The 24596-nt window shown below is 33.2% G+C and overlaps 3 protein-coding genes across 5 annotated transcripts; 1 reads left to right on the forward strand and 2 right to left on the reverse strand.

Annotated features, from left to right (window-relative positions):
- Positions 1–864: 864 nt before the first annotated feature.
- LOC110264445 (organ-specific protein P4-like) lies at positions 865–1398 on the reverse strand. Its single transcript, XM_088493563.1, has 2 exons — positions 1316–1398; positions 865–1202 (listed from the first exon to the last, which is right to left on the reverse strand). The coding sequence occupies exons 1-2, from the start codon at positions 1361–1363 to the stop codon at positions 975–977; spliced, it is 276 nt and encodes a 91-aa protein (XP_088349689.1). The 5' UTR covers positions 1364–1398; the 3' UTR covers positions 865–974.
- Positions 1399–3031: 1633 nt separating this feature from the next.
- LOC107610076 (Concanavalin A-like lectin protein kinase family protein) lies at positions 3032–5900 on the reverse strand. The gene is made up of 3 exons (XM_088493677.1): positions 4420–5900; positions 3993–4322; positions 3032–3834 (listed from the first exon to the last, which is right to left on the reverse strand). The coding sequence occupies exons 1-3, from the start codon at positions 5801–5803 to the stop codon at positions 3392–3394; spliced, it is 2157 nt and encodes a 718-aa protein (XP_088349803.1). The 5' UTR covers positions 5804–5900; the 3' UTR covers positions 3032–3391.
- Positions 5901–6178: 278 nt separating this feature from the next.
- Positions 6179–10611, forward strand: NMNAT (nicotinate/nicotinamide mononucleotide adenyltransferase). Of its 3 annotated transcripts, XR_015892189.1 has the most exons (11): positions 6179–6478; positions 6565–6635; positions 6769–6842; positions 7260–7345; positions 7627–7710; positions 7842–7926; positions 8383–8462; positions 8798–8899; positions 9005–9063; positions 9167–9327; positions 10293–10611. XR_015892189.1 is itself a non-coding variant. In XM_016309962.3 (10 exons), the coding sequence occupies exons 2-10, from the start codon at positions 6568–6570 to the stop codon at positions 9267–9269; spliced, it is 738 nt and encodes a 245-aa protein (XP_016165448.1). In that variant the 5' UTR covers positions 6179–6478; positions 6565–6567; the 3' UTR covers positions 9270–9394. The 3 variants fall into 3 exon arrangements, 2 of the variants coding, with proteins under 2 accessions (XP_016165448.1, XP_016165447.1); XM_016309962.3 differs by lacking the exon at positions 10293–10611 and having other exon boundaries at positions 6772–6842; positions 9167–9394; XM_016309961.3 differs by lacking the exon at positions 10293–10611 and having other exon boundaries at positions 6193–6478; positions 9167–9394.
- Positions 10612–24596: the final 13985 nt, after the last annotated feature.

A 24596-nucleotide genomic window follows, 5' to 3' on the forward strand; every position in this document is an offset into this window, starting at 1 on the left:
TATATTTATACATATTAATTTATATATTTTTTAATTAAAAAATTAATCATTAGAATAATTAAATTTATTATAATAAATGAATTAAATTTATAATAAATAAATAATCAATTTTATTTACACTAATTACATAGCATGATTATATCGATGATTCACATACTTGTTTATTAGTTTTTTTTTTGTTTACTTGACTAAATGGATCTCATGAAAGCTTAAAATTATTTTGTTTGTTGAATAATGTGTAAAAGCGAAGGAAAAAGACAATCTATGTAGTATTAAGAAATAGTTTAATTCTAAGCATATCTGCTCAAAGTGAAATAAATTAAAACTTATGAACATAATTTATAAAAGAAGAAAAAGAGGAGAGAAATCATCAATTGAATTTAATTTTGAACGGCAGGTGCTTGCTTGTGGAGTATGTAACGTCATAATAAAAACTTACAGATGCAACGTACAAAGAGATGAACCATTCCCTCAAAAAATAAATAAATAAATAAATGAAGCATTTACTCATTTGTTCGTGTGGGAATGCAGAGAATCAAGGAAGCAACAATTATACAATGGCGACAGAGTTAGCCGCTGAAGTCAGAAATTTAATCTTTAAACTTATTTATTTTTTAAAAAATATAAACATTCATAATTAAAAAAATAAAAAATTACTTAGACATAAAAATAACAAACGGTTAAAACTAAAAGTATATTATTTTTTAATAATAACTACAACAAAATACTTTAAAATTTAATCTCTAATTTTTAAAAATATATATTTAATATATAATTTGTTGTTACCATCTTAATTGTACAGACTTTCTTGTTTCACCTTTGGATATAACTTGCGAAGGAAAAAAAAGGGAGAAAAAACATAACATTCACAAAAAACAAAAGTAATATACTTAACACACGTGCATGAACTAACTAAGTACATGCATGATTATTCCACAGAGTCACAAACTTAAACAAAACGTTTTTCAAAAGACTTATGCTTTCTGCTTCTTGGGTCCAACATGGCTGTGATAGAGTATGACATTAGGCTTAATGTCAAAGTCCTTCCTAAATTGATCCTTATTTTTTCTTGCATGTGATGATGAAACTTGTGGATCTTCAACAAGAAGGTCTTTGATTGCTTCAGGCATAGTTTGCTTATCCATCATATCCTTCCAATATTCACCTTGATCTTTTCTCCCATGGCACACATTATTTGCAACCTAGAAACAAGGGAGAAGAAAAAGAAAAGAGAAACAAATTATGTGTATAGTTTGATATCATAAAACTTAAAAAGGATTTATATAAAATGGATAAAAAAATTTTGAAGTTTTACCAAGAGAAATGAGAAGACTAGAAATAAGGCAAAGGTGGAAGACTTCATTTTTTTTCCCTTCAATACAAATGTGTTGTGATGGGAGTGGGACTACTCCTTGTGCCTTTATATATTATAGGAATATAGGCCAACAATTAATTCAAAATGGAAGATACAAATTCCAAATATGACATTACAAATTCCGAAGGAAAATTTTGTCATCCGTTCCCTATATTAAAATTTAATAAGTGTGCTTTAATTCAAAATTGAATGTTACTTAGAGGTTAAAAAACCAAGTCAAGTGGGTCAAACCAGATTAAACATTTTTAACCACACAATTTAAAAGGATTAGATTGCGCCAACAACAAACCAATCAGAAGTAAATCCTAGGGATGTCAATGGGGGCGGAGCGGGGGATGCCTCCCTGCTTCCCGTCCCTGCCCCCAGAAATAATTTCTGTCTCCGTTCTGTTTTTCACCATAGAGGAATAATTGTCCTATTCCCATTCCTTGCGTTCCCCCGTATTTTTCGGAGGCCCCACTCTCCATCTTTCTATGTTTAACATTCATATGGAAATTATAATAAAAAATATCAAAAAAATAAACTAAAAAATATTATTACAAACACACAAATATATTTTATCTAAGATTATAAGTCAAAAAATATAACATAACAAATCATAGTCCATAAAATAAAATCTTGAACAACAGGGTTAAGGTTTTTTAATGAGTAAAATTACTAAAAAAATTTCTATATTAGAAATAAAGTAAGGATTATTAAGTTAAAAAATTCGAAAAATTATCGGAAATAGGCAGAGATTTTCGCTCAGGTTTCCGCACCTGTTTCGGAAAAATTTCGCTCCCCATCCCCATTTCTACAGAAAAATTTTCCACCATTGGGGCTCCATTCGGAGCCGTGGAAATCCACGGTTCATGGAGATTTTTGACACCCCTACTAAACCCAAATCCAAATATCACTTTGATACGGTGGTAAAACCTTCCTATATTGAAAACATAATTCTAAAGTCAATTAATCCATGCCCTCCATGTCCAAAAACAAATAGGACAATGAACGTAGGATAGGACAATGAACGCAAAGACGCAAAGACAACAATACAAATATGAATGTTTTTGTATTTTGTTTGGTAATAAATTAAAATAAATTATGAAAATTTAATTTATTTTATATTTTTTATAAAAAATTTAAAAAAAGATATAATGATAAAAAATATAATTATAAAAATTGAATAAAATAATAAATAATAAAAAATAAATTGTGTGTCTTGTTAGTGTTTATATATTATTTCTGTTAAAAATGACACAAAATACATTAATTCAGTGTTTTTAGACACAGTGTCTCTGTTTATGTCTTATTTGCTAATCATAACACAACCCTATTTCACTCTCTCAAAAGAGGAGGCCCCTCTCGCAAAAAAAAAATGTTAATAAAAATCTTTGTTCCATTGAAACTCTTGATGCCAAATCCAGTTCAAATTTAGCTGATTTTACACCATAGATGAAGTTAATGTTGGATTTTAGTAATCCATAATTCAAGAAGTTTGTCCCTTTCAATAAAGTTCATGTGTACTTGTGTATACACTCCAATGATGATGATGCTCATATGCATATAGCCGTTGCAAAAAGTTCCATTTCTTGGTGACATTTTCTTTCCAAAACTCACATGGTCAAATGCCACTTTTTTAGGTACATATGGGACAGAATAATTTAAACACAGATGTTCTGTAAATATTGCAGTGAACCATGCCAAATAATAATGAACTGCTCCATTTCTATCAAAAGAAAGCATACATAATAATGGTCTTTACGGTTTAATTTTGTACACTTAAAAGGAATTTGCAAACAAAAATTAGTTTAAGTGTACACACTATACTACCTAAGCTTATGTGCCTTGAACATATAAAGCATGAAATCAATGAAGTTCAATGGATTAGCTTTGAACTTCAATCAATGAACCATGACGACATCAACTTTTCTTGCACATCATATTCAGACTTATGGAACAGCAACATTACACAAAGAATTAAAGGGCAAAAGAAAAAAAAAGGAATTAAAGAATCAAATTGGAATTATTATAAATTCAGCAACTTGATGATGAATCAATCTTGATCTCACACATGCTCTGGCTGGTGTTGAACTCTTCAGTATCAGACACAATGTCATCAATTGTGCATGGCAAATCTGAAGAGAAGGTTAAACTTGGCTTCACTTTAGGAACACTAATTGGTGCAGCTTCATTGTTGAGAATCTGAAGCACCTTCCTCATTGAAGGCCTCTCAGCACTATCTGGGTTAGCACAACACAACCCCAAAAGCAAAAGCTTCCTCATCTCTTCCTCAACAAACTCACCATTAAGCCTCTTATCTGCAGCATCAATAACCTTCCCTTCAGAATGCAACCCCCAAACCCAATCCACCAAATTCATCATCTTTTGCCCTTCCCTCTCAATTGGCCTCTTCCCACAAGCCACCTCAAGAATCACCACTCCATAGCTAAACACATCAGTCTTATCGGTCGCTTTACCTATATTTAACAAATATGAACACTACTATTAAACATGATAATAATTTCCTCAATAATTATATTAGAGACCATAGATTGTGCCACATATCAGATAGACTAATAGATTGTGCCACATATACAGAGCAAAACTAAAGCATTTGAGCATCATAGAGCTTTACCATATTGAAGATACTCAGGTGCAAGGTACCCCATTGTTCCAGCAGTCAAAGTAGAAACAGGACTCTTGTCATGATCCATAAGCTTTGCCAAACCAAAATCACCCAACCTTGGATTGAAATTCCCATCAAGCAAAATGTTGCCAGTTTTGATATCCCTATGAATCACCCTTTGTTCACATTCTTGGTGAAGGTAAACAAGAACAGAAGCCAAACCAACAGCAATGTTCACCCTATGAGACCAATTCAACAACCTTCCCCTCTCAGGTTCCTTGTATAGCATCTTGTCCAAGCTTCCATTAGGCATGAAATCATACACAAGAAGCAACTCACCTACATTGCACGAACACAAGTATAGACACATAAATTCGACAATTTTATGAAAAAATAGTTACAAATTTAAGTTTGAGCATCATAAGGATCCACTCACCTTTCTCAACACACCAACCTTGGAGCTGAACCAAGTTCTTGTGCCTCAAACCAGCAATGATTGACAACTCAGCAAGGAACTCAGTTTTCCCTTCATGAGAATGCCTTGATCTCTTAACAGCAGCAATGGTACCAGAAGACACAAAGAAAGCTTTGTATACAGTCCCAAAAGAGCCATGACCAATGATTCTGCTTGGATGAAACTCCCTCGTTGCAGTCTTCAGATCCTTGTAATCAAATTGCCTTGGACACGTAACAAACGATTCAGCCTTAAAACTTGTCACACTGTTGATCTTAGAATTATTGTTGTTACCACCTCTCTTTATACCCTTCCATTTTCGAACCGCAAAGAACACCAAAATCGAGAACAGAACAAAGAAAAACGCAGGACCCGCAACCGCAACAGCAATACCAATTTTCCTCCTCTTGTTCTTGTTCTTTCTATCTCCATCATCATCGTCGTCGTCGTCATCATCATCACCATCACCTATACCGTCATTAGAAGAAGAAGTTGTAGCAGGTGGAAAATTAACAGTGGCACCATTTCCCGTTACTCCAACGGTGTTATCAGAAACATTGTGAGGGTTCAAGTTCTGTCTTTTAGGGACGAAACCGAAGCTCTTGAAGCTCCAACGCTCGATCAAGTGAACCTCGGTGCTTCCACTGGTGGAGCCTGAGAATCCAACGTAAACCCTTTCTTCTTTCAAGAGCTTGGAGAGATCGACGTTGCGCACTGTGAGAACAGGGCTGGAGGGTTTGGAAGAAGAAGAATAGCTCAAGAAAACCGTTAAGGTTTCTTTTTCAGTGCTGTAATCGATCCAAGACGTTATTGTGTTGCCGGATTTAAGGTCAATGCCGTGGGTTATAGGGTCAACGGTGGCTATGGAGTTCAAAGAGTTGAAGTTGAAGCCGACGTGGTTCTGGTTAGGGTCGTGGAAGGCGGAATCATCGCGCGTGTCGAATTCGACGGCGAGGAAGCGCGTGGAGGTAGGAAGACCGAGGCGACCGGCGGGGGAGGCGGTGGCGGAAGCGGTGGTGTTGGAAGGGGAGAGGAAGAAGGCGATGCCGTCGCCGAAGGAGGAAGGGTTGAGGTTGGTGATGGAGAATGAGAAGGTAGTGGAGAAGGAGGAGGTGGTGTTGGTGGGTGGGTCGAAGAGAGGGATAGGGTGGTCGTAGAGGAGGGCGCCGGAGGAGGTGGTGGGGACGTCGGTGGCGCGTGTGAGTCCGACGAGTCCGTTCCTGAGGTAGGAATCTCCGACGAGGGTTATGTTTCGGAGTGTGAAAGAAGAGAATTCGAAACTGACGTTCTCTGCTGAAACAATCAATGAGGTTGAGGTTAACAAGAAGAAAAAGAAGAAGAAGATTATTAGAATGGTGGAGTGCATGGTTGAGAAACAGAGGTTGAAGATAGTTTTCTCCAAGAATGGAGTAAAGAGAAAAAGAAGATGGTGGGAACAGAAAACAGAGGGAGTTTAAACCGTTACAAAGATGGCGCCTCTGTTTCGTTTTATAAAATGAATTATTTTATTATTATTATTAGGGTGTATTGTATTCTGCTTATGTTGCCATATAGCCGTTATAAATATACTGTTAAACATTACATTATTCACATTTAAAAAGGAAGAGATTATATTATATGACTCACTTCATCATCTTTTACTTGGGCCAGATATACTCATTTCCAGGCCCAAAATCCAACAAACATGGCCAAAAAGGCCAAAAATATTAACAAAAATTAGAACTAAGTAGAACCTTGCTCTGTGCTTGGTTTAGAGTGGGGTTTTGTTTCCTGGACTTGCTGACTTGCAACTAAAAATAAAGAAAGGATAATATAATTGGATTTGTGGGTGTATATCGTATAGCACACAAGGTGTTTGATAAAAGTTCCCAAAGGCTCTTCCATTTCTTATTTATCTGGTGCATCATTTCTCTACTTTGCCGTTGGTTCTACGCTCCGTAGCCATCCAGCTTCCAATTCCAATCCAATAACATTAGAGAAATTCTCTTCTTTCTTCATCACATCAGTGACGTGATTTCTACGCTTCATTGATTAAGAAAAAGTAAACATTGCTTTCTTTCATATTCGTAATTCCATTCTTCAGCTTCTACTATAACTTTATGATTTCTTGTTTGTAATGTGTTCTAGCTAATGGATATTCCGTTGCCGGTGGATAAATTAGCTTTGATCAACAATGAACCCTCTCCAAACACAACCAAGTATGTTCCTTATCTTATTATGCATTTCTTTGGTTAATGTAATGGTCAATTTTGTGGTTGAATTATTCTGTGAACTTCACTATCAATTGTTGAGTTTATGACATACTTTCTGTATCTCTGTCCAAAAAATCAGCAGTAAGATATATGTTGTTCTTGTCGCTACTGGGAGCTTCAATCCACCTACCTTCATGCATTTGCGAATGTTCGGTGAGTTCCATTTACGCCTCACTTTCTTTTCCTTATTTACAGCTGAGTTGCCAGTGCTTTGTAGCTTTAAACTCTGAAAAGTTAATATGATGAATGAGAATTGTTATTGAAATTAAAAGCTTTGCAAAAATGTTCAAATAAGTTGTGGAATTTGGATGAGAACCAATTTATACATGTGGATGTGGTGTCTTCTTATATTGTCAACTTCCTTAAGTTATGAGGTCTGAGTTTATACTAAATAAATCAGCAGAGGGGAGCAATCTATGTTCATAATTTTACCTTTAGTCTCCCCGACTACTACTTAATGAAAATTCATTGATATAATTTCTTGGTATTTTATTTTTGTATTTATTCATTTTTTACTTCATTTATATAATGTAATCCCCTCCCCCTCCTTTTTATTGATATTAACGTTAGAGCTTGCAAGAGATGCACTGAATTCAGAAGGTTACTGCGTAATTGGAGCTTACATGTCTCCTGTGAACGATGCATATAAGAAAAAGGTACACTACTATCAAATGTGCATCTGTATAACTTCTTAATAAGGGAATATATGCTTGCCATGTGAGAAACACTGAAGTTATTATGAGTCAATAGGCAATCTATTTGAGATTTGGAAGACTCCTTGAAATTTTATTTTTAATTTTGTAGAAATTCTATGAGAACAAAGCTTAACTTTCTTTTATGCATCTATTAATATTTCTCTTTTATTCGCCTTTTTAAATGAATATATCTCCTTCGCAGTTGCACATTCTAATATTCTGCCTCTTTTATGCTGGTACAGAACCTAATATCTGCTGAACATCGAATGCAATTATGTAATCTAGCATGCAAAAGTTCAGACTTTGTAATGGTTGATCCATGGGAGGTAAATTAGCCCCTATCTATCTGCCAGTTTGCAAACATTCCTTTATCACCCGTGCAAATGTGAGAAGTACAATGGTCTGGTGGCCTCATTTCCTCATATTTTGAATTTTTATATGGTTGTAACTCCAATAGGCAAATCAAAGCACCTATCAACGCACTTTAACCGTGCTGTCCAGAGTCCACAGTTCAATATGTGGGAAAGGATTAATATCTAGAGGTATGTTCTAAAACAAAACTTTAACAAAGAAAAGTTTCTGTCCGTATAAGATTTCTCCCCAGCCCACTGTTAATATGTAAACCAAGGGAAAGAAGAAGAAGCATAGTGGTTATCTTAATCTCCTTTAAGAGCGCTAGTCCCCACTATTGATGAAATTTTAAAATTGAATGCTTAAGGTTATGTTTTCATTTTGAACGCTTTGTTATTTAAATAATTATTGAATTGGTTTCAATATTAGGGCATGTTTTACTCCCTGTAGTTTTTCAGAATTTCTTGGTGCTACGACAATACATAGTCAGCCAGCTTATTTTGATTGTGTTCTACTAAAGCCTTCAGTTTTTCTAGATGCTTATTGTTATTAAATGGGGATGTAGACTAGAAAGAAACTTTGATATTTTCTTTTCACGTTATAAACATTTCAAATAGAATAACTTGCCTTTTTATTTGTTAGTCCAGGAACCCTCAAGGTCATGCTTGTCTGTGGTTCTGATCTGATTCATTCTTTTAGCATTCCAGGATTTTGGATTCCTGACCAGGTAAATATTCAATACATAAATATAAATGTTGTTTATAATATCAATAGCTTCACATTGAATCATTTGGTGAATCTAGGACATAAATGCAATTCTAATGGGACCACATAATATTTTTGAAAACCATCCACAGATGGTTGTGGAATTCAAAGATAGGAATTGGATTGGTTATGTTTCTGTGGAGTCTTATTGTTAGAATTGATAAGATTAGTGAGCTTAGAAGTTTACCTCTACTAGCACCTATATATGATAATAGCAGATAGAGTTTAAATATGCTTGTTAGTTGTTAGTGATAGATTGTGGAAGTAATGGACTATGATTTGGTGATTTCACTTTAGGTTAAGAGTATATGCAGAGATTACGGAATAGTCTGCATTCGCAGAGAAGGACAGGATGTTGAGAAGATTATATCCGATGATAAAATTTTGAAGGAGAATCAGGTATATCAGACTTATATAACTTGTCCAAATTGCTTATCACTTCAGAATGAACTTTTGCTAGTTAGCTTTTATACTTATCATCAAATTCGCCATTACGATTTTTAGGCTAATATCAAAGTTGTGCATGACCTTGTACCGAACCAAATCAGTTCAACGAGATTAAGGTAATCCTATGACCTTGTTTGCTTCTATAAGAGTTTAGTACAGTGATTTAACAAAAGACATATTATTTTGTTTTTGCTGTCTTTACTAATTGTCTAATTTCAGGGACTGCATTGCAAGAGGATTATCAATAAAATACCTGACAGCAGATGAAGTGATTGATTATATCAGAGATCAGAAATTATACTTAACCTTGGATGATAAATAATTAGTAGTGTTGTGATATGATGAGGTTTATTCACCTTATAATCTGTAAGAATTGTGATGTAACTATGAGGCCAATATTCAATAATCAATTACTAGATGAAAATCAAACTGCATGCAAGTTACCAATATTACCTTAACTTGCGTTCAGCATCTTCTTAATCATTCAATTCAATTACCCTGTATTTTGAAGAATAATTAGAGTCTTAGCCAACAATAATTCATTACAATAGCCATGAACAGAGTCAAAAGTTTTGCATGTTCTTATTCCATAGTAGTTCTTACAATTGCATGGTTCTATTCTACTACTTAACCATTGCTTTGTTCTTCTACCAACTCAAAGGAACTTGTCACGATTGAGGTAAGCAAGAGGATCAAACTCACTCCCTCCAACATTGTCACCACTAGTTGACCAAGCCCCACCACCCAACCTGAACCCACCACAAACCTTCCCAGTCTCCCTTGGGTCATACTCACTCCTACACACAAAGGATGTTGGTCCACCAACACCCCCACGTGTAGGGGTTGGTGGTGGAGCAACATTCTCGTCAGGGCGTTGAGGAGCATCAGTGTAGTGTGCCTCAGCGCCAATATAGCGCACATGGCTAAGATGAGCCTTGAGAAGCTCGGCGTAGTTGTCGAAACCAAGGCTCGACATGGCCCATATGATGTCCTCAGCAGCAAGAGTCCTACGTTGCTCGGTGTCACAATGCCCATTTGCTTCGTAGGTAACTATTCCTATGAACTCACAAACGCAGCTACGAACAATTTCTTTGGTGTCATCACAAATCTTTGCATGCTTTGGAACAATTTGTCTCATATCCTATGCACGCTTGACATGGGCAACGTTATCAGGTTTTCTTCTTTCTGTTGCTTCCTCCTTCTTGAGTCTAAAAGAAACTAAAAAAGTAAATAAAGTCAAAAAAAAAATAGTTGCATTATTAAAAATACTTTAACCATTTACTTTCACATTTGTTTTCTCTAAGAAATTCTCGTACCTTATAGTTGGATGACATTGACATAGTAGAAATATTTAATAACAATTAAAAAAGATGGAGGATTATATATATATATTCAATTTATTAAAATTTAATGGAGATTATGAAGGTGGTCAAGGTCAAGGTAACAAACTCCATAAAAGAAAAAAGGACAAAAATCTTATAACTGTGTGAGGTGGCATAATCAGTGTGCTTTAATGCACATATGATCTAGTCAATTATTCTGTTATAAGTTATAACTAGTCAGTGTAACGCTAGAAATATCTGAATGCATGAATAAGATAATAATAATAATAATAATAATAATAATAATAATAATAATAATAATAAACACAAGTTTATATATAAGCATTGACGGATGTATGTATGTGCCTCTGGGGGCAAGCGCCCCACTCCAATTTGATCCAATTTAAAATTTGTATGAATAGTATATGAAAATAATATTTATTTGTTCTCACTCAATTATTAAATTTGTCTTTATAATACTTTTTAATTTAATTTTTAATATTTTATAGTCAATTTAAGAATTTTATATTAAATATCGTTAGAATGATCCATTCTCAATTTAAATAAAATTTATTATTTTTTTTTAGAAATCGATTCGAAAAAGTATTATTTATCTTTTTTTTATATTATTTTTAATTTTTTCTCCGTAACAATTGTATTAATTAAAAAAACTTTTTCAACTATGAATTTTAATAAGAATTGACTTATTTCTAATTGTATGAGAAGTAAATTTTTAAGTAATTACTGATATATATATATATATATATATATATATATATATATATATATATATATATATATATATATATATATATACTGACACGGACACGGAACACGTCGACACGCGAATTTTAAAATCTTACATAACACGGGGACACACATACATATAAAATATAAAGTATTTTTTAGATAAACCGTAATAATATTTTAATATTTTATTGATATTAAAATATAAATAAATTTTTTAAATTATTTTTAATGTCTTATTTTAATTATATCAAGTATTTAAAATATTTTTTGTTTTAATAAATAATAATATATACTATATCTAAATTTATTTTAAGAATATATATTAAGAATAAGATCGGACACGCTGAGACACCACATTTCTCTCAGACATTTCATCGAACACCTTCCTCGCATTCCCCAAACCACCCAAACTCCGTGAGTAGGAGTCAACAAGAGCCGTTTCCACAACACACCACTCCTCAAAACCAAATTTCACAATCTAAGCATGCACGGAATCGGTGCCACGTGGCTCCATAACCTCAGGGCAAGATTTGAGAACACGTCGCCGTCGCCGTCGTAATTGTGGCTGAGGAGAGGACAGATCGAGCGAGGAAGAAGAACAGAGCTCCTCACCACCAAAAGCTCGACGACGGTGATGGAGCCCGACGCCGATAGAGCAGCTCTCCGGCGTCACTCTTCCCTGCCGTCACCACCTCCTTCTTCCTTTCCTTTCTTCTCCCTCTGTTCCTCTCTTCTCTCGTCCTCTCTCTCATCTCCTCGTTTTGTCTCTCTCTCTAGTCACGACACAATGGCGACAGCGACGGCGGCGGCCGCACTCTTCCCTGCTGTCACCTCTCTTTTCTTTCTTCTTCCCCTCTATTTCTCTTTTCTTTTGTTTGTTTTTTGCTTTCTTTTTTTTTTTTCTATTTTAGGTAGTGATAAGGGGTGGGGTGGGGTGGGTGGGGTATTTTTTTAAAATATTTTTTATTTTTATTTAAAGGGTAAAATTATCTAAAAAATTTTGTTTATAGACAAAATGATGATTTCATAATGTTTTGTAACGTTAAGGATGATTTTAATAACAAAAAAAGGTATGGGACGAATTTGATTTTCACCCCAGACCTTAGGGACGAAAACAGTACTTAACCCTTAATATTAAATGCCTTAAGGGAAACAAAGAATCAAGTGCAATTAACTCAATTAATATATATTATCACTACCGTCCATTATTATTATTATTATTATTATTAAATATAAAAATTAAATTATAAAAATAATATTAAGTATTGATTACAAGAATACCTAATAGTAAAGAATATGATATTATAATTAATATGATTAATAAGTGGAGTTGATAAGAATATGATAAGTGGAATGATAAGATAGTGGGATAAAAAATAACAGAAATGTTTGGTAACCAAAGAAAATCAGCCAAAAACAGCCATAACTTTCCTTATTTAGCATTCATTAATTGTTGCGACAATTAATTAATGCTAAATAAGGCAAATTCTGACTGTTTTTTTTGTCTACTTAACATTATCCAAAAGATAAAACTGTTATTAAGTGATGTAAATAAAGTAAATTATAGAAAATTTTGGCTAATTATGGCTGAAAATTTTTTGTTACCAAACTTTTTCCTTTTGTTATTAGGTTCTAATTTATCCTACATGGATACGTAATTGTGGGCCTCAAGTGCTTAAATTAAATGTCTATAATCTTTCAATCCCGCTACGATATCAACAACATTTTTGCCAATTTCTGTCAACTCTTATTTATAACTGTGTTTAATGAAAATATCTTTATAAATGTGTCTAATAAAAATATCTTTTTTATAGTTATATTTAATAAAAATGTCTTTATAAATATATTTTCTGAATATGTCTCTTTATATATGTGTTTAAAATATAATAATTAATTATTATTAATAATAAATTAACAGATAATATGTTACTACTCCGTACTTTTCTATAATCTTTTTACAGAATCCTATGCTAGGTTTTATAGAGAGAGAAATTAGAGGAAGAATCAAGTAATAATAAAATTTTAAATCTTTTACTTGGATAAAAGAAAGACAAGAATAAAAGGCTAAAATATTACGAAATAAAAAATATTACATACATCCTTAATTTTTTCATTTGTCTTAACGTATTTTATACCTACTATAAATTTTAAATTGTCTTCCATCTTATATGTTTTTTATATAAATTTAATTTTAATATATTATTAATATAAAATAATTTTATATGTATATTTAAAATGAATAATCATAAATAAATGAATATAATTAAAAAATATATAATTATTAACACATCAAAATAAACTTTTTATATATATATATATGAAATATTGATGATAACAAAAAAAAAGTAATGTGCAAATCATGATCAATTTCTTTCTGGTTACAGACTACATTTAGTGGATAAATGTTTTCTTCTTTCCTAGGGAGTAGGGATGAGTCATCTCATTGGGAGAAATTAACTCCACTATGGAAGGTGATGGTAGTGCAAGAATTACTACTATTACGAAAACAATGACAAGTCATAAGCTTAACTATACTTTATATATATATATATATTTGTCTTCTTGTAATGGTTATAAATTTATGTGTCAATTTGGTTCAATCGATTAAACTGATGTTTGTTAAAATCTTGCTGCAAACTATTATGTAAATTGTTGATTCATCGTTATTAATTAGTGCACTATGCTATCCACTAAAATAATATAAGGTACGAAAGAAAAAAAAAACACAACATTTTTCAAGGAAAAAGAAAAAGTTGATGGAACAACAACTAACAATTTGCTAGCATAGTAAAGACTAACAATGAGATTCATGCCAGATTGAATTCTTTCAAAAAATTTGGTGTCATCACAAATCTTTGCATACTTTGGATTTTGGAATAATTTGTCTCATGATCCTATGCACACTTAAGTCTAAAAGAAACCAAAAATAAAAAACAATCTAGAAAAAAAATAGTTAGATTATTAAAAATACTTTAACCATTTACTTTTACATTTCTTTTCCCTAAGAAATTCTCATACCTTATAGTTGGATGACGTTTACATAGTAGAAATATTTAATAAAATTAAAATAGATGGAGGATTAAAATTTAATGGAGCTGAAGAAGGTAGTCAAAGTCAAGACAACAAACTCCATAAAAGAAAGAAAGGACAAAAATGTTATAAAATAACTAAATAAATAAGGAAGAGGTAACAAGAATAAAAATATAAATAGAGAGAAGTATTGCAATGCAAAAGAGAGAGAAAGAGAGTTGTTTATTGCTTGTTGTTGTAATTCTCTTCGGGCTTTAGCCTCCTATTTATAGATACAAAAGTTCAAACATTCAAAACTTCATTTAATATCATTTTGGCTTGGGAGCTTCATTTCTCATAGGGAAAATCAGCTGCCCATATATTGAATGGGCATCCACGTCCTTTTGAACTTATCACAACACTCCCCCTTGAATGACCATTCAAGATTATGCCTCATTAAAACCTTACTAAAGAAAAATCCAGTGGGAAAAAATCTTAGTGAAGGAAAAAGAGTACAATATCCTTTGTGATAGGGACTGCCTCATTAAAAAACTTGTCAAGAAAAACCCAATGGGAAAAAACCTGACCAAGGAAAAAAGAGTACAGTCTCCCCCTCTTATCGACATTATTTAATGTCTCAAAATCGACGCATCCCAATCTCATGTACCAATGTTTCAAAGGAGGATTTTGGGAGTGACTTTGTGAATAAATCTGCCAGATTGTCACTTGAGCGAATCTGTTGGATATCAATTGTCCCTTGATTTTGAAGATCATGAGTGAAGAAGAATTTGGGAGAAATATGCTTTGTTCTATCACCTTTGATGTATCCACCTTTAAGTTGAGCAATGCATGCTGTATTATCTTCAAACAGGACAGTTGGAGCTATCTTATGATCAATCAGTCCACATGATGACAGAATATATTGGATCAAACTCCTGAGCCAAAAACACTCGCGACTAGCTTCATGTATCGCTAGTATTTCGGCATGATTAGAGGATGTTGCAGCAATCGTCTGTTTCGTGGACCTCAATGATATAGCTGTTCCACCATATGTAAACAGGTATCCTGTTTGAGATCTTCCTTTATGTGGATCAGACAAGTAGCCAGCATCTGCATAGCCAACTAATTGTGACTTGGATCCATAGGGATAAAACAATCCCATATCAATTGTTCCATGAAGATATCGAAAGATTTGCTTGATTCCGCTCCAATGTCTTCTGGTTGGAGAGGAACTATACTTTGCTAGTAAGTTTACAGCAAATGATATACCGGGTCGTGTATTATTAGCAACATACATTAGTATTCCAATGGCACTAAGATATGGTACTTCAGGACCAATGATATCTTCATTCTCTTCTTTAGGGCGGAATTGATCCTTTTACACATCCAAAGATCTTACGATCATTGGGTACTCAATGGATGTGACTTATTCATATAAAATCTTTTCAAAATCTTTTCTGTGTATGTTGTTTGATGTATAAAGATCCCATTTTTTGTATGCTCGATCTGCAGGCTGAGACAAAATTTAGTCTTTCCAAGATCTTTCATCTTAAACTCTTCTTTTAGAGTTTTTATAATTGTTGGAATCTCTTCAGGAGTCCCAATGATATTTAAATCATCAACGTACACAACAATTATAATGAATCCAGATGTAGATTTCTTTATGAAAACACATGGACAAATATCATCATTCTTGAATCCATTTTTGGCCAGATACTCAGTAAGACGATTATACCATATTCGTCCAGATTGTTTCAGACCATATAAAAATCTTTGCAATTTGAGTGAGTATAACCCTTGCGAATATTCATTGGATGGTTTAGATATCTTTAGTCCTTCAAGGACTTTCATATAGATATCCTGATCTAATGAACCGTATAAATAGGCTATTACCACATCCATTAAATGCATATGCAGTTTATGATATGCAGATAAACTGACCAAATAACACAATGTTATCGCATCCACTACAGGGAAATACGTTTCTTCATAATCTATACCGGACCTTTGTGAAAAACCTTGTGCCACAAGTCAGGTTTTGTAGCGCACAACTTCATTTTTCTCATTTCGTTTTCTCACAAATACCCATCGGTATCCAACAGGTTTTATATCTTCAGGTGTACGGACTACAGGTCCAAAGACTTCATGTTTTGCAAGTCAGTCTAATTCAACCTTCATGGCTTCTTCCCATTTTGGCCAATCATTTCTTTGTCGACATTCTTTGATTGATCTTGGCTCAAGATCCTTACTTTCATGCATGATATTTAATGACACATTATATACAAATATTTCATTGACAATTGTCTTATTTCGGTTCCATTTCTTTTCTGTAAAGACATCATTTATCGAGATCTCGTCATTTTCACAATTCTCAGGTACCTGAACGTTTTCTGGCGTTAAAACTATATCAGAATTTTGGACAACTGCAGGTGTCTTTACTATGTCTTTTTCAACAGGAATAGTATTTATCTCTTTTCTCTTTCAAGGATTTTTGTCTTTGGAACCGACAGGCCTGCCACGCTTCTGGCATGAATTTGCTTCAGTGGCTACTTGTCATACTGGGACATTAATTCGAATTGGGGCATTTTCCACTAGTATATAAGATTTATTTATCCTCTTTGTATCGGAAAATGCATCAGGCAATTCATTTGTTATTCTTTGCAAATGTATAATCTTTTGAACTTCTAGTTCACATTGCCCTAATCGAGGATCTAAATGAATCAAGGATGATGCATTCCAATTAAGTTCCTTTTCAGGAAGCTTATTTTCTCCCCCCTAATGTTGAAAATTTTGATTCATCAAAATGACAATCTGCAAACCGGGCTTTAAATACATCTTCGATTTGTATCTCAAGATACCTCACTATAGAGGGAGAATCATATCCAACATATATCCCCAATTTTCTTTGGAGTTCCATTTTGGTACGATTAGGTGGTGTAATAGGAACATATATCGCACACCCAAATATTCTTAGATGGGAAACATTTAGCTGCTGGCCAAAAGCTAATTGTATAGGAGAGAACTGATGATAACTCGTTGGCCTCAAACGAATAGGTGCTGCGGCATGTAAAATAGCATGCCCCAAACTGAGGTTGGAAGATTTGTTCTCATAAGTAAGGGTCTAACAATTAATTGGAGGCGTTTAATAAGTGATTCTGCTAACCCATTTTGTGTGTGAACATAAGCTACTGGATGTTCAACACTTATTCCATTAGCCATACAATAAGCATCAAAAGCTTGGGAAGTAAATTCACCAGCATTATTAAGACGAATTGTTTTGATTGAATTTTCTGGAAATTGTGCTTTTAATCGAATAATTTGAGCCAGTAATCTCGCAAACGCCAGGTTGCAAGAAGACAATAAGCACATATGTGACCATCTCGAAGATGCGTCTATCAGGACCATAAAATATCTAAAAGATTCACATGATGGATGAATAGGTCCACATATATCATCTTGAATCCTTTCTAGGAATTTAGGGGACTCAAATCCAACCTTTACTGGTGATGGTCTTAAAATTAACTTTCCCTGATAACATGCAGCACAACAAAATTCATTAGTTTTAAGAATCTTCTGGTTCTTTAGTGAATGTCCATGTGAGTTTTCAATAATTCTCCTCATCACGGTTGTTCCCGGATGACCCAATCGGTCGTGCCAAGTTATGAAATCATTTGGACTAGTAAACTTCTGGTTTACAATGGCATGTGATTCAATTGCACTAATTTTGGTATAATATAACCCAGATGAAAGCGAGGGTAATTTTTCTAATATAACTTTCTTATTTGAATCATGAGTTGTGATACATAAGTACTCATGATTTCCCTTATTCATAGTCTCAATATGATATCCATTTCGGCGAATATCTTTAAATCTCAATAAGTTTCTTCGAGACTTGGTAGACAATAGTGCATTATTTATTATTAATTTTGTTCCTCCAGGAAACAAAATTATAGCTCTTTCGGAGCCTTCTATCACATTACCCGAGCCAATAATAGTATTAACACATTCTTCTTTTGGCACAAGATGGGTATATATTACTTTTAAGAATAGTGTGCAAACTTGCACTATCCGCAAGGCAAATATCTTCAGAATATGTCCTTGTCATTTTTCTTCAAAAACAAATAATAATAATAATAATAATAAAATGAGTAAAAGTACATGCACAGTAAAATTATTCACATGAATACTTAACAAACACACATATTAAACTATTTCATCATTGATCAAATAGCCAATATTTTCTTCAGGATCCTCAAAAAAATTAGATACATCATAATGAGTGGTGGAATTTTCATAATTTGAAACAAAATTTATTTCATTTTCTTTGTCATCCTTTTTCAAGGATGCTTGATAAAGATCAACTAGGTGCCTTGGGGTACGACAGGTACGTGACCAATGGCCCTTTCCACCACAACGGAAGCATTTATCCTCAATTGATTTACTTTACCCATTGTTTCTTTCTTTATCCCACTTCTGGTGAGATCCTTTCTTGTGAACATAATTCATTTTCCTTCCATAATTTTTCTTGTTATTAAAACCTTGCCATTTACCTCATCTGGGGTTATAATTTGCCACATTTGCTTCAGGAAATGGGGTGGCGTCAACTGGACGCGCTTCATAATATTTTTTAAGAGTAACTCATTGTTGCGCTCAACAACAAGAAGGCAAGAAATTAGCTCAAAATATTTTTAAATCATTTTTCTCGATACTGCTGCTGCAGGAGCATATTCGAGGCATGGAAGGTTGAGAAAGTTTTCTCTAACATATCGGGCTTGAGGAGGTATCACCGTCTTTTGATGATTGTACCTTTCTTCAAGGTCTTTCCACAGATCTGTAGGATCTTTTAATGTGGGATATTCATTTTTTCAATCATACGTCAAGATGACAACAAAAGAAAATCATGGTTTTGGCTTTAACCTTCTGGGATGTATTATTTTCAGGCTTAATGGTATCTTCAAGATCCATTGAATCAAGACGGATTTTAGCATATAGTATCCATGATAAATAATTATTTTCAGATATATCAAAAGCATTAAATTCAAGATGAAAGAGTTTCGACATAATAAAAATTTGTTACCTGAAGTCTTCCTAAAATATCGTTAGAGCTTCGTGCTGATACGTGTTATAAAATAACTAAATAAATAAGGAAGAGGTAACAAGAATAAAAATATAAAGAGAGAGAGAGAAGTATTGCAACATAAAAGAGAGAGAGAGAGTTGTTTATTGTTTGTTGTTGTAATTCTCCTGAGACTTTAGCCTCCTATTTATAGATACAAAAGTTCAAGCATTCAAAACTTCATTTAATATCATTTTGGTTTGGGAGCTTCATTTCTCATAGGGAAAATCAGCCGCCCATATATTGAATGGACATCTACGTCTTTTTGAACTTATCACAACAAAAAATCTTATATCAATGTGAGGTGGCATAATCAGCGACTGCGCTTTATATTATTAGATATAATTTTATACCATTAAAAATATTAATAATGACTAATGACTATAAATTATAAAATTTATTGGTCTTTAACACTCTTCTAAAATAATAATAAACACAAATTTATATATATACGCAATATTGTAATATTATTTTATTTAAAATTGATGACCAATGGAGTGAGTTAACCATTGAAATCAATATGAAATTGAAAACTTTCTTAAAAATTTGTGAAAAATCAAACTCAAAATAAAGCCCATTTTATTTAAAACTGATGAACAATGGAGTGAGTTAACCATTGAAATTAATATGAAATTGAAAACTTTCTTAAATATTTATGAAAAATCAAACTCAAAATAAAGCACAAAAGAAGAGAATTATAAGAATCTACAAATAAAATGTCATATTTTCATAAATATAGATTATAGTGTCATAACAAAAATATATTACCCATAAGAAACAATAACGAAAGTGGGGCTTTTACGAGGGCTTGAGTTTTGAGGTTCACCAGGGTGAGATGAAGAACCACCAGTCTCCATGTTCTTGCTCTTCGAGAAATAAATAAATAAAAGAATTAAGTCTTAGAAAATTATTTTAATTTTTTAATTTGTTTGTAGACAATATATATATTAATTATAATCACAAATTATGTTATTTTAAATTAAATGACTTATATAAAGGTGATCTCATTTATTGTTATAAATACTAAATTGAATAAGTTATTATTACTTTTGATTTGGAATTTAATGAGAATAAAACCAGATATTATTTTTTGCTCTTTAAATAATTATTTTTTGGATTTGGACTTTAGATACTATTTTATTTGGGTTTTAGGGTTTAATGAGTGTCATACTCAAATATAAATAGGCCTTCAGAGTTTCGGTCCCCAATATACTAAAGCCGTCTTTTGTTGTTCTTTTCTCATCAAAAGAGTTACAATTCAATCGCCTAAGAATACAGAAGACTTTGGTTGAGGAAAATCGAAAGAACTACAAGACTGAATCTTTCCATCAATTTCTAATTTTTACGAATAAAGGTACGCTTCCCCATTATGATATATTTTTTGATGATTCAATATGGATAATTTAGATTATTAAAATTAATTTATTCCAACAAATAATATCAGAACCATCCATGATTTAGTCATAAAAAATATCAGTTTTATATTATTTTGTATGGATAGATATATATGTATGTGCACGTCATATATAATTGGTACTGATCCACGAGCACAAAGATTAACTTTTTTTAATGCGAACGCCCTGAATTGCAATTATTTAAAATATATATCATTACAACCGAATATGAACTCTTGGCATTTAATTTGGTTTTAAAATATATATGTCATCGTATCCAATTTTTTTGATATAATAATAATTGATTTATTCTAAAATATTAGTAGAGTATTATTATGATTGTTTTAAATTTAATTGTGTTTATCATTAATTTGGTATAAAATTAAATAATTATTCTCTTAGGATATAAGGATTATTGTACCCATTAATTTTATAAAAATTTGGTTTTGGAATAAATTGATTGACTATTATATATGCTGCCAAATTAGCCTTTTTTGTGAAAATTGATTTATTTAAAATATTAAGAATATGGTGTTATGTAATTTATGCGAATATTGGTCGGCCCAAAAGAAGGTCTATATTTAGTCGAATTACATACACATATTGATAGTAAATACATGTTTGGGTAACAAATTAAGAATAAATTAATGCTTATTATTTATGCGGACAATAATCGGCCCAAAGGAAGTTTATTGTTTGGCCAAATAATAAGCATTGCACATTTTTGTTTATTTTCTATTAATTATGTGGTCAATAATCGGCCCAAAGGAAGGTTATTGTTTGGCCAATTAATAGAAAATATATGCAGTAATAAATAGGTTACGAAGTTTAAGTTTCCATATGCGCATTAAGTCGGTCCAAAGAAAGGCTTAATGTGTGACAGGAATTTTGACAATATTTGATTACTGCAATGAGAGTATCACTTACAGTTAATTTTTCTATTCAAAGATTGAAAATTAATGTTGTTCTAGATATCTCAATATGAATTTTTCTCATTATTTAACTTATGTTTACTGCATGTTCTTTTGTTCTAATCCAGAAACTATGGCTTTAGCTACCAATGTTTATGCACAAATTAGCAATATTCCTATGCTGAATGGTTCAAACTTTAAAGTTTGGAAGGATACCGTGGAGATTGTCCTCGGTTGTATGGATCTAGATATAGCTCTTTGAGATGAGAAACCCACTTCCACTCCGAAAAACCTTAATGAGGTTAAAATAGAGAAGTGGGAGAAATCCAATCGAATGAGCATTATGATCATGAAACGCTCAATTTCTGAGGCGTTTCAGGGCTCAATTACTAAGGATAAAGATGCCAAACAGTTCCTAAAGGATGTTGAAATTTTTTTTATTAAGAATGAAAAGGCGGAGGCAAGTAGTCTTTTGAGCAAACTTGTTTTCATGAAGTATAAAGGTAAAGGGAACATAAGGGAGTACATTATGGAAATGTCTCATCTTGCTTCAAAATTGAAAGCACTAAAGTTAGAGTTGTCTAAAGATTTACACGTGCATTTCATTTTGATTTTCCTTCCTGCACACTTTGGGCAATTCAAAGTGAGTTATAACACTCTGAAGGACACTTGGTCCTTAAATGAGCTTATATCTCACTGTGTGCAAGAAGAAGAGAGGCTATAGCAAGATAAGACTGAAAGTGCTCACATGGCTTTATCTTCTCAGTATAAAACAAAGCGTGATACTACTGCGGATGTGCCTTCTCAGCAGAAAAAGGCTAAGAAACAGGATCAAGTTTCAACTTGTTTCTTTTGTAAGAAGGTGGGACACATGAAGAAGGATTGTACCAAATATGCCACCTGACGTGTAAAGAAGGGTATAATTCTTACTTTCATTTGTTCTGAGGCTAGTTTAAGTTATGCCCTTGTTGATACTTGGTGGGTAGATTCTGCTGCTACTACTCATGTAAGTGTTACTATGCAGGGTTGCCTATGGACCCGACCGCCAAGTGATGCTGAAAGATACATCTATGTGGCAGACGGCAATATAGTTGCAGTCAAAGCTATAGGAACCTTTAGATTATGTTCCACGAGTGGATTTTACTTAGATTTATTAGAGACATTTTATGTACCGTCATTTAGACGAAATTTGATTTCTGTTTCTCGTTTGGACAAATCAGGTTATTTTTGTTCGTTCAGAGACAATAAAGTCAGTCTCTTTTATAATTCAAATAATATTTGCTTTAGTCATTTGGTGGATAATCTATATAGGCTTGACCTAAATTCCTATAATAATGAAATACTGCAAACAGATACAAAACGAAAATTAAATGAGAATTTGGCATCATTATGGCACAAACGCCTAGGTCACATCTCTAAATAGAGAATTCAGAGGCTCGTGTCGGATGGAATTCTTGGACCCCTAAATTTGGCGGGCTTTGAAGTCTACATTGAGTGCATAAAGGGGAAAAAGACAAACGAAAGGAAATTAGGTGCCGAGAGAGCTAAAGATGTCTTAGAACTGATACATACCGATATATGTGGCCTATTTCCTACTGTCTCTTGGAATGGATAACGGTACTTTATTACGTTCATAGATGATTACTCTCGTTACGGGTATCTATATTTAATTCATGAAAAGTCCCAAGTTTTGGATGTTTTCAAGTCTTTCAAAGTTGAAGTTGAACTTCAACTTGGAAAGAAAATTAAAGCTGTCAAATCTGATCATGGTGGTGAATACTATGGAAGATATGACGGTTCAGGTGGGCAACGTCCTAGGCCTTTTGCTCTTTTCCTAGAGGAGTGTGGTATTGTTCCGCAATATACCATGCCAGGAAAATCTAACATGAATGGTGTTGCAGAGTGAAGGAACCGAACTCTTAAGGACATGGTGAGAAGTATGATTAGTCATTCTTCCTTGCCTGAATCACTCTGTGGAGAAGCCTTAAAGACCGCAGTGAACATCCTTAATAGGCTGCCAAGCAAAGCAGTTAACAAAATCTCATATAAAATTTGGACTGGAAAAAGGCACAGTATAAAGTATTTGCATATTTGGGGATATTCAGCTGAGGCGCGACCTTATAGGCCGCATGAAAAAAAAATTGGACTCAAGGACAATTAGTTGCTACTATGTTGGTTATGCTGAGCGTTCACAGGGGTACAAGTTTTACAATCCTGCATCAAGGTCTATTTTTAAAACGCAAAATGTGAGATTTCTTGAGGATGTTGAGTTTGGGGGGGGGGAAGGAAATATTAGGAATGTTGCTTTTGATGAGGATTTTGTAACTGACACAATGATCAGGTCCTTGTGCCTATTATTGTTCAAGATACAGTTATAATACAAGAGCACAATATGAATCCTACTGTAGATCCAGTTATAATACAAGAGAACAATGAGAATATCGTTGTTGCTTAAGATACTGCTACAGCACAGAAAAATAATGAGAATCCTCCTCAACTCCAATCTATGCAGCAAGCTCAACAACCTCAAGAAGTACCATTAATGAGATCCAACAGAAAAAAAAAAAAAAAGAGAAAATCCATCAATGATCTCAAACAAGCTTCCCGTTAATGGTATCACAAGTTTCATCAAGTTATTACCTCATATGGTTTTGAGGTAAATATTATAGAGAAACGTGTATACTGCAAGTTCAGTGGGGGTAAATGTTTTTTTTTGTTTTGTCTTATATATTGATGACATTCTACTTGCCAGTAGCGATATAGGCTTATTGCATGAAACTAAGAAATTTCTATCGAAGAAATTCGAAATAAAAGATATTGGTGGTGCCTCTTTTGTATTAGGAATCGAGATACTAAGAGATCGCTCTCAAGATATTCTTGGATTATCATAAAAAAACTATATCAAAAAGATTTTAAGTAGATATGGCATGGAAAGATGTAGACCAATGGACATACCTATAACCAAAAAGAGACAAGTTCAGTCTCAAGCAATATCCTAAAGATGATCTTTAGAGGACAGCAATGCATGATAAACCTTATGCATCAGCACTAGGGAGTTTAATGTATGCTCAAGTCTGCACACGTCCCGATATATCATTTATAGTGGAAGTGTTGGATAGATACTTGAGCAATCCGGGCATGGATCAT

Source organism: Arachis ipaensis, chromosome B7 (assembly GCF_059453495.1).
Source record: "Arachis ipaensis isolate K30076 ecotype BB chromosome B7, ASM5945349v1, whole genome shotgun sequence".
NCBI classification, from domain to species: Eukaryota; Viridiplantae; Streptophyta; class Magnoliopsida; order Fabales; family Fabaceae; genus Arachis; species Arachis ipaensis.